Below are 10176 nucleotides of genomic sequence, written 5' to 3' on the forward strand. Positions count from 1 at the left end.
TAAACTTGTGGCTCAGTTATTGAGACCCAAGTCCAAACCGCCTATTGATTTGAAAACTGGTCCATATAGGCTCTTTACTTTTAAGATTTGTATTACACATCAATACGTTGATTACCAGGAAATAGAAACAAACTTCCAGACAACGGTGTGGGAAGCACAATCAAAGTGGCTAAATTACCCATCTTTTAATAGATTGAACTGTTTAACATCCACTGAAAAATTATCTTGGTACCAATAAACGTCTTCTTTAGCCCGAGTTGTCCTGTGGGCTCAAACACAGAGCAACCACATCTTCAGAATTTTCCATTTGCAATGAATCGGTTTTAAGAAATTCTTTTAATTAGTAAACAAGATCTTCCCAGAACCAAAAACTACAAAATTAAAGATGCTAAGATCAGGCTAGGCCATCACCTTCCAGCAGTGACCTGTAGAGGATCTGAAAAACTTCTCAAAAATCTGTTTTCTAACATTAGTACTAGAAACAATGTCAAAGGCCTAATTTTCTGCAACTTTAAAATGAATGAACACAGCACAGATTGACCTTTTTAATAAGTTTGTTTCATTCAAATGAATGGAAGCAGTACAGTTATTAAATAGAGGCAATTGCAAAGCAATCATCCAACGTATATATTTGAGGAGAGAGGTTTCAGCTGATGGTAATACAGCAACCTGACATTGAGTGTGCTATAAAACTTTACACCAGCTTTATGCTGTTGTTGCTCCCCAAACACCCAGCACAAAAGGCAACACTACCAGTAAGTGAAAGAGTGACACATTTCAACCTTTAGGGATGGGAAAGGATTTTTAAATAGCTCAAGTTTATCAATTTAAACATTGGAAAAATAGCAAATGAGTTGCTAACAGTTATACATCAACTTTTAATGGCCAAATTACCAATATTACTGATATAAAGCCATATAGGACATCATTATTCTGTATTAGAATGTATTGTTTTAAATGGTAAAAACAAACATTAGCTTTTGTATCACTTAACCAAGATGGGGAATGTTTTGCTTCTATGGTATGTGAATCCAACATTTTATATCAGAAATATTTTCCCTGGTTGTGTGTCAAGGTCCCAATGGTAGTTAATAAAATCCACCGGATCAAAAGGTGAGTACATCAACAAGTTATTCAGTAATCAAACGCTTGGCTGAAAGTACGTTTTTGTCCTCCTCTGTTGTTGCCGTAGCCGCCTCCACCACCACCACGGCTCCGGAAGCCGTTGTTACGTCCTCCGTTTCCACCAAAACCGCGTCCCCTCCCACCTCTAAACCCTCCTCTGTCTCCACGATTCCCACTGCCAAAGTTCCTGTCTCCACGGTTGGCGAACTGCTTCTCCTCCAGTTCTGGGAGCTCTGTGGCTACAGTCAGCTGCCAGCGACGGCCATCTTTCCAATTATCCTAATAAAGAAGCAAATGAAGTGATAAGGGTTTTAGAACAACTACAGGGAGGAAATTGAGATTGGCCTAAAAGTGTCAAAACATTCCTTTCATCTTGGATTTTCTTTTTTTTTTTTTTACTACTTTCTGAAATTGTTTTAAAAGCCGTCCTGGCCTTGACCACTAGAGGCTGCTGGTGTTCTTACCTGAATCTCTTTGACTTTATCAGCTGGGACATCAAAACAAACTCCCTATTACAGACAGATAAAAATGGTGAGCAGTTTTGTCAAATGATAAAAGGTCATGAAACATTCTTGGTACAGACCAACTCCAGAAGTGAGATGTCTGAATGTACTTACCGTTTTGCCTTTAAGGAAGGTCATTCGGTGAATGTGGTTTTCAATGTCCTCTCCCAGCTGTTCTTTGATGGTTCTCCAGGCATAACCTAGATTATGTAACTCCTGAGAACACAGCAACTGTATAGTTGTGTAACCCTGCAGAAAAACAAAAAAATGTCCCAATAACTACAACATACATTAAAAACAGGAACAAAATGTCCAATAAAGGGATTCCAGGAATGGCCAAAGTGATGTGCATCACAGTAAGAAGTAAGCACAGCTGAGGCAATGCAACAATTATTCAAGACCCTGAGTTGCACAGAAAACTGAAGGTCATGTTTTGGATCCGAACCAGCCTTAGAGTTACTTGGAAAAACATTCAATGTTTCCGACAGTAAAAATGGGTTTCTGTGTGCAAATGACACTTACAGCATCAGAGTTCAACAGAGATCTCTGCTCTAGACTGGTGGCTCCAGAAATATGAGCCAGAGCAGCAGCTAGAGCATCTACCGCTCCCTTCTCTTCAATCAGCTTCTCTGCTGATTCTCTAAAATATTCAATAGCTGTGGCTGGAACAGAGTCCAAAAACCTGCAAAGAAAGAAGAATCAAAAAATACTCCATGAGACAATCAGCAAAGGTTTTTCTTCTCACTACTAGTCATAAATTAAATTCTTAACAATTAAGAACAAAATATTGTGACTGATAGGCTGAATGACCTCAAAGATTCAAAAGTTTTTTTAATGATATCTAGTGCAGTAGCTTTAAGATACCTGGCAGCATCTTTGCTTGATGATTTGATGATATCATTGGCAGTTGGCACGCCAACTCGCCTGAAAGTGATGCCCTGGAATAACAATGAACAAGAAGCACTTAGGATCAATTAAAACATAAGTAAAAAAGCTACAATCTAATCAAGTTAGTTAAAGACACCTACTGCTTTGTTCTCTACGTAGCGCAGCTGGTCCTCTTCCTTCCTCTGGTAGAAGCAGATGCAGACTCCAGTCCTGCCTGCGCGTCCCGTTCGCCCTGAACGATGGATGTAGGACTCTACATCCTGAAAACAAAACAAAAACATTTACGTTTTTTGAATGAAGTCAAGCTGTTAGACCTATGGCGTTCACAATTTATGTACAGTTATGTTTGCTTTTCCAACTGTAAAATGCTTTTTGTTTTTGTAATGGTTTTCATCGCCAAGCCTCTTCATACAAAGAGCAGCTTTTCTCTGTGTTTTTCTGACTTTTAGGCAGATCTTCATTTCTAATTATATTTACAAATGAAAGGAACATATTCCTCTATGACCAGAACATATTCACTGTATTAATCTAAACCAAGGGTCTGGAGCCACAAGCAATTCTTTGGACCTTCTGCAATGGTTTTTAATTAGTGTAGCTAAAATGGTGAACAACCTAAAACAGTTTTTTTTTTTTAAATAAAGATATAAGAAATACAGGTTTTTGCGTTTTTTTTTCATGGAATAATTGCACTGAATTTCCACAACAGAATCACACAAATGATTTATTTTTCTTGTCATTACGTCGGAGATTATGCTTTTTTTTCCCCCACATCACAAATATCAATATCCTATTGAAGAAAATAGATCCATTATCTTTTTGTAAAAGTTATTTTTTTACCCAATATTAAAACCTAAAAATAGAAATAAACTGGTGCATCTTTAAAAATGACAAATTTTCTATAGCAGACAGTTATAAGTTGTCCTTTTTCAAAAGATCATGTAACATTTGCGAAACTAACATTTTATTTATCAGGACTGAGGGCACATCGGATTGTAAAAGTTGCAGACACCTGATCTAAACCAATGATAGGTGGCGACTGCTGAAGCTGGAATACTCACAAGAGCGTGGAAATCTGAACAGGTCAAATGAAGATGATTTGATCTTTTACTGTCAAATGTTTCGCAGCAACCACAAGGTGGGGCAATACACCAACAATAGAATAAGCTGCTCACTCACAGACAGCTTAAAGACAACGATGTATGTACCAGTTCAGCGGTTGTCCTTTTTCTATTGCACTTTTCAAAAGTCGACATTGTTTTAATATTTCAAATTTATTTTTCTAGGTACTGTTTGCTTTCCTTTAAGTTTTTACCCAGTTTTATTTCTATGGGTTCAACATTAGATTTTAATTGCCTGAAGCACACATCTCCGACTGCAGTCCTTGAGAGCCTGCAACTTTCTGATGCATCTCTGTCACAACACACCTCAGTGAAATGAACGCCTCGTTAGCAGATATCTGCAGAACTTGATAACATGGTAAAGGCCATTTGATTCAGGTGTGCTGGAGCAGGGATTCATCCAAAAGTTGCTGGTCAGTGGCTCTCAGGACCTGCAGTTGGAGATCCCTGGACTGGAGCAACAGTTTGGACAAATTTCTGCTCAGAGTGTCTGAAGCAAAATAACAAAAATAGCTTTCTTGTAAAAAATTAAATAGATAAATAAAACTAGAAAAAATTATCATTTAGATTCACTGAAGAAAATAAAAAAAATTAAAAGTTTGTAAGTGACTGGCCTAGGAAAAACTGCTCAAATGATACTTAAGATAAACGTAATGAATTTTATCAGTTCTGCCTTTTGTCTTGCAATCACATAATGCCATGTTTTTGTCTAGTTGAGTAATCTTCTGCGTGAGCCAACCTTGGGTGGAGAACACTGGACCACCAAGTCGACCTCTGGGATGTCTAATCCACGGGCTGCAACGTTTGTGGCAACAAGAACCTCGAAGGCACCATTCCTGAAACCTTTAAGAGTCGTCTCTCTCTGTTTCTGTGGAATATCACCATGGAGGGACTGGGAGCTCTAATAGCATCAAATAAGATGGGGGAAAAGAGAAGCAAATAATTGAACATGACAGTAAATGTGACAAAAAAAGATTCAAGAACTCCTTCAGTGTTGTAGTAAATTTATGAAATACAGGACAGGTTAGATTTTCAGTTTTTAGATTGAAGGTGTAGCATCGTAAACCAGGATTTATAAAGAGATAAACGTGTGTTATTAAAGAATCCGCGGTTACCTGTTTGATGGATGCATTCAGGGCCAGTTCAGTGGCCTCCTTCTTTGTCTCACAGAAAACGATTGTTCTGCCATGGCTGCCACTATACACTTGCACAACATCTCCTATTACTGCAGCACGCTGGGACCAGTGACATGCTATGGCCAGATGCTACACACAGAATGACAGGACGATACAATGGGGGAACAAAAGAGAAGAAATTAGGCTATTTTTTCAGACCAATTGGCAGGCAATTATAAAAACAGTACAGCATTTTTATTTTACATAAAACTAACTTGGGGATATGTAAGGACATTAGCTTATTTTCAACAGCACCCATCACACACACTCCTCTTACACACTTACCTCAACAGTTGTTGCAGCTTTCTGTGTTTTCTTGCCAATCAAGTCGATATGCTTGCAGTCAGGCCTCATGTATTTCTTGGCCACATCGTACACCCAAGAAGGGCAGGTGGCCGAAAATAGAAGAGTCTGTGGGTTGGTGTCACTGTCTGCAGGGGAGACATACATGTTCTTAATCCACTCTTACATGAATGCTGAACAAATCTCACATATTATTTTCATAAGTGTAAGCCAGCTATGAAACACCCAAGTTTAGATATGCACCAATTAGCCAGAGATCGGATTGGGGCAAATCTTTTGATCAGTTAAGCTAGTTGCCCCCCATAAAATACAAATAAATAATTCTGACCTTTTCCCATCCAGTAAAAGCATCACACTACAAAGTCCCATTATTTTCAGACTACAAAGGGATCAACAAACAAAATGCACTTTGTTTTTAGTTTAATCAAAATATGATAAATGTTAAGAGTTATTTAGAGCTAATCTTTTATGCGTAATAATCCTGTAATCCTCCCAGGCACTCTTTTTGTTTTCTCTTTTATCCATAACAGTCCTTAGGATAAAAACATTTAGATTTATTATTGATTTACCTTTCTTATACGATGAACTCAAAATCTCTTCAACCTGTTCTGTAAAGCCCATGTCCAACATTTGGTCCACTTCATCCAGGACAACGTGTTTCAGTTTGGAGAGGTTGAGTTTGTTGTTCTGAAGGTGATCTTTAATGCGTCCAGGCGTTCCCACCAAAATATCAATTCCATTACGAATAGCATCAACTGGACAAAAAGATGGGAGTAAATATGAATTTACACTAAAGTGCAAACTTTGTAACATCTGAAACATAAAAGCGCAAACTGCATCTTTATTTTTAAACCGACGAAAGCATCTAGAATATTGTGCTATGGTGTAGAGGGACCTCAGCAGAAAGCGAAAACAAATATTGCTTTTAATGGTTAGACAACATTTGGCTCGTTATAAGCAAATATAGAAAAGCAAGGGGATGGCTGGACATGTTTGTAACGTAGTGAAGTCAAACTTTATTTTAGTCTGAATCAGATTTAAAAAACTATGTTAAACACCAGTTGGTTGTTTAGTGCTCTGCTGTCACTTAATTGTTTGACCAACAGTTAATAGTAAGAGATGGACATACTCTGCGGATTGTATGAGCTGCCTCCATAGAAACAGGCGATGGACAGTCGTTTGGCAATGTCTCTGAAGTCCTTGGCGACCTGAATAGCCAACTCTCTGGTAGGAGCCAAGACTAACACCTTTTAACAACAAGAAAAACAAAACAAACAAAAAAAAAAACACTGAGACAAAAACTGAGAAAAACTGAAAGACGCATCTTTTAGTGGCTGGTGAGTACCTTGGGAGGCCGCCCTCTGGTCATCTCTACACAATCCTTCTGGAGCTTTTCTACCAACGGTACGGCAAAGGAAAAAGTCTTTCCTGTTCCTGTCCGGGCTTGGGCAATTACATCCTCTCCATCATATACGGGATTAAATGACTTTACCTGAATGTCAAACAAGTAGGTGACTCCCCGAGCTGAGAAGATGGCAGAAGAGACAGAATAAGAAAATACAAAGGTACAGACAAAGACTAACAAAGTTAACTTGTATTCGATGAAAACACAAAGAGCTTCAGCAAAAAAGCTAAACTTAAGGCTTTAACACTTCAGTCTTCAAACTCTTGGCAGACATCCCGCTGAAAGTAGATACATTTATGTTTACAGTGTCTATAGTAGGGCATGGTTGTCGTTACGATCATATGTTAAGTTTTAATGTTTATACACCATCAATACATCTGATGACTGCTACATACAAATGGTAAAATCACCAAATTGAATGCAGTTTTATACCCGTTTTAAAATAAGGTTAAAAAATAGATGACAAAAAACAGAATAATGTTTACCTTTCAGCTTATCAATGGTGACTTTGGAAATTCTGAAGTTAGAGAAAGCTCCTTCTCTCTGCTCTAGTGTTTGCTCCTGAGGATACAAAGAAATTCAATCCCAAAGTCTTCTTTTGCACTTTGCAGCCGACTTTAAGCTTCTTCAAACTAGCACATAGAGCAAAGACTACATGGTGTAATAATAATCACTTGCTACAAAACTAAACTACAACAACCATTTACATAAAGTTGTAGCATTTTTCAGATCTTACATTGTCGCCGTCACTGACTGAATCTTCATTTGACTGGGATGGGGTCTGGGTGGGAGTCTGAACTGGTGTGTTTGGGAGGGAGTGTCCGTTTGTTGCTGCCTCAGTGATTGCTTTCTTTTGCTTCTTGATTTTCTATATGTCCACAAGAAATGTTGACAGTGTTACACAAGGAGGAAAGTCATTAAAAAAAAAACACAAAATATTATTTTGGGACATTTTACAATATGGATTAATAATACATCCAGGCTATGACACAATATACAAATCTATTCATCTGATAAATGCGCAATCAAACAGCATAGTACCTACCTCTGATACTTCCTTTTTCTTCTTGGTTTTCTGTTTTGGTGACTCTGCATCATTGCTGTTACCGTTCACGTCAGCAGCCTCATGGATGTGGCCGTTCGTTTGGGCCGCTGCCAACCTGTCCTTTTTCTTTTTCTTCTTCGGTGCTGGAGGGTCACAGTCTGGATCCTCCACCTGCTCTTCAGACTGCTGTTTCTTCTTCAGCTTCTTACTCTCTTTGGTCTTGTTCTTCACCTTGAAGGAAAGGAACAAAAATGTACACTGCTTCAGAGAAATGTTTAGCCTTTTTAAACTGGTTAATGTTTGGACATTTCTGTTTTTCTACAATAAGACTATTCCACAGCTTCCATTTCACAGATTGAAACAAAATGTTTTCATAGTTGTGTGGTCATTGAGTTTAATTAGAAGCTACCTATGCAAAGCAGTTGCATGTAATGTTCAGTAAAATTTACACAGCACAATAAATGTAAAGCCAGGCAAGCCAGACATCATCCGTCATGCCAATTAAGGGATTAAAACAGGGTTGATCAAACTCCTGTTCTCAAGCACCAGTGTCATGCAACTTTTTAAATGTGTCTCTTCTTCAACACACCTAAACCAATTATTTAGGCTGTAGAAATTGACTGAATGATCAGGAACTCCTGACTTAGGTGCACGGGATAAGAGATGGATGTCAAAGTCAGAGGACACTGGCCTTCGAGTATTGGCGTTTCAGACAATTGGATCAAAATGAGTTGATGCTGAACCTTTTTAACGTCTCATTTTATTTTTTCTCCTAATCATCTTATGTCGCTTGTTAAGCTACTCAGGCGAGTTTATGAAAAGTGTATAGCCATGGGTAAAGTGACTGAATCTATCTCTGTTGTCTCAGAAACATCAGGAGGCCTTTTTGTTGCTCAGCTGATAGCCCACTCTGTGACATGGCTACTTGTTTAATGCACATAGTAATTCCCTGATCATTATGTTAAGGATGAACTCTACATGAAATGAGGCATTTATGACAAATCTTATCAGCTCCCACAAAAGAAAAACCTGAATGTGTATGTAAATCGGGTCACAACAGCCAATCTAATTCAATTGAAGTGGAACTAAACCCGATGTAAAAGCAAAACCTTGCCCCCAGACACATTTTTAAAATGCCATCAAAGTGGGGAGTGCCAAGAGACAATGAGGGGCACTGGTAGCTAGCTCCGGGATTGCCAGAAGTTGAAGCTGCAGAGGAAGTGGAGGACAGAATGGGTCCAGTTTCTGAGTGGTAAAGTGATGTTAGCAGCATCATTGCTAACATAACAAACATTCAAAAAGTTCACATTTACATGTAGATTTATACAATGTCCAGTAAAGTATATGATTGAAGGTATAAAGCATAAAACGCTATGATCAACTGCTGCAATTCCAACTACTTCCGCGGTGCTATGACGTGCGTGTGACGTAGACATGTACCAAGCTGTACCGTTTGAACCCAAATGAAAATTCAACCGCAGAAACCACTGTTCAACCCAAAGCGGGCAGCAGTGGGACAGTTGAAGTACAAATTTTGCAAAATTAAACAGTTTTACACGAAAACGTAAAACAAAATTTCACAGTAACATAAAGATAGCACCCTTAAGGGCCAATTTATACGGTTATCCTGGACAAAAGTTGACTTGGTGTTTATTTCTATTTTAATCATCATAACTTTGCCCCACAGGACAGATGCGCATTTGTCCACATCGTTTATATGTACATTGCTTGTGGATCCGTGTATTGTAATATCTAACTAAAAAAAAACATAGGGGCACACATGATCACGTACGTAAGGCTACCTACTTACACAATGGACACGCGTTAAGACCGCATTCTTTATTACTTTCAGTCAGTCAGTTAATTAGTTTTAAAGTTTTCAATAGTAACTTGTTTATACCGTCTGTTCCGAGTTCGCCTGTGTTACAGCTTCACTACTGTTACCAGCGTTTGACGTTAGCCACTAGCAAGCACAGCCACATGTTGTAAACATGGTGGAACCGTGGCAGAAGCTACTTTGCCTTCTAGGTAGTTGTGGATCCTTACACCCACCTTTAGGGTCTCAGCCTCTGCGACAGTGTCCATATCTTCCTCGGTGGTTTCTTCTTCCCTTTCAAATATGATTTTTGACGGCATTTCTCTTCCCCGATGGAGACCCTCGACGAGGACACAGGATAACCCACGGGCACGCGGATGGAAAGGAACGGAAAAGGCGGAGCGAAGAAATTTGTTCACAGCTGACGAGGGGAGCGTTCAGAGGACGTTCGCTAATGGCGACTGTCTCGTTTACTTTACATGTTGCAAAAGCGTTTGAATATGAAATGCCGGGAAGTATTCTACTGATAGTCAGTAAACTCTCTTAGTAAAATCATTAGCAAATCCAACTGGTTCGCTGGTTTGAATTAAAACACAGCGTGGTTGGTCGCGAGCTATTGAAATTACGACTTCCGAGCAAAAGGGAACGCACCTTTACCTTGTGCCCGTCGTATCCAACATTGCGCCATCTTGGCGGAGATATTATCAAATGTAAACATACAGAAAGGCTTGTGTTAAACAAGGCTGTATAAAATTGTTATCGAATTTTGAAAAGGATGCAAATAAACATGACATTCGT

At 38.8% G+C, this 10176-nt stretch overlaps 1 protein-coding gene across 1 annotated transcript; it reads right to left on the bottom strand.

Annotated features, from left to right (window-relative positions):
* Window positions 1–531: 531 nt before the first annotated feature.
* On the bottom strand, window positions 532–9771 carry ddx21 (DEAD (Asp-Glu-Ala-Asp) box helicase 21). Its single transcript, XM_047363293.1, has 16 exons — window positions 9615–9771; window positions 7563–7793; window positions 7254–7385; window positions 7003–7078; window positions 6458–6636; window positions 6242–6359; window positions 5682–5867; window positions 5095–5240; window positions 4750–4899; window positions 4374–4535; window positions 2657–2776; window positions 2493–2566; window positions 2151–2310; window positions 1743–1877; window positions 1590–1634; window positions 532–1404 (listed from the first exon to the last, which is right to left on the bottom strand). The coding sequence occupies exons 1-16, from the start codon at window positions 9696–9698 to the stop codon at window positions 1135–1137; spliced, it is 2268 nt and encodes a 755-aa protein (XP_047219249.1). The 5' UTR covers window positions 9699–9771; the 3' UTR covers window positions 532–1134.
* Between the last annotated feature and the right edge of the window lie 405 nt (window positions 9772–10176).

The sequence above is a fragment of the Girardinichthys multiradiatus genome, chromosome 4, assembly GCF_021462225.1.
Source record: "Girardinichthys multiradiatus isolate DD_20200921_A chromosome 4, DD_fGirMul_XY1, whole genome shotgun sequence".
In the NCBI taxonomy this organism is placed as follows: Eukaryota; Metazoa; Chordata; class Actinopteri; order Cyprinodontiformes; family Goodeidae; genus Girardinichthys; species Girardinichthys multiradiatus.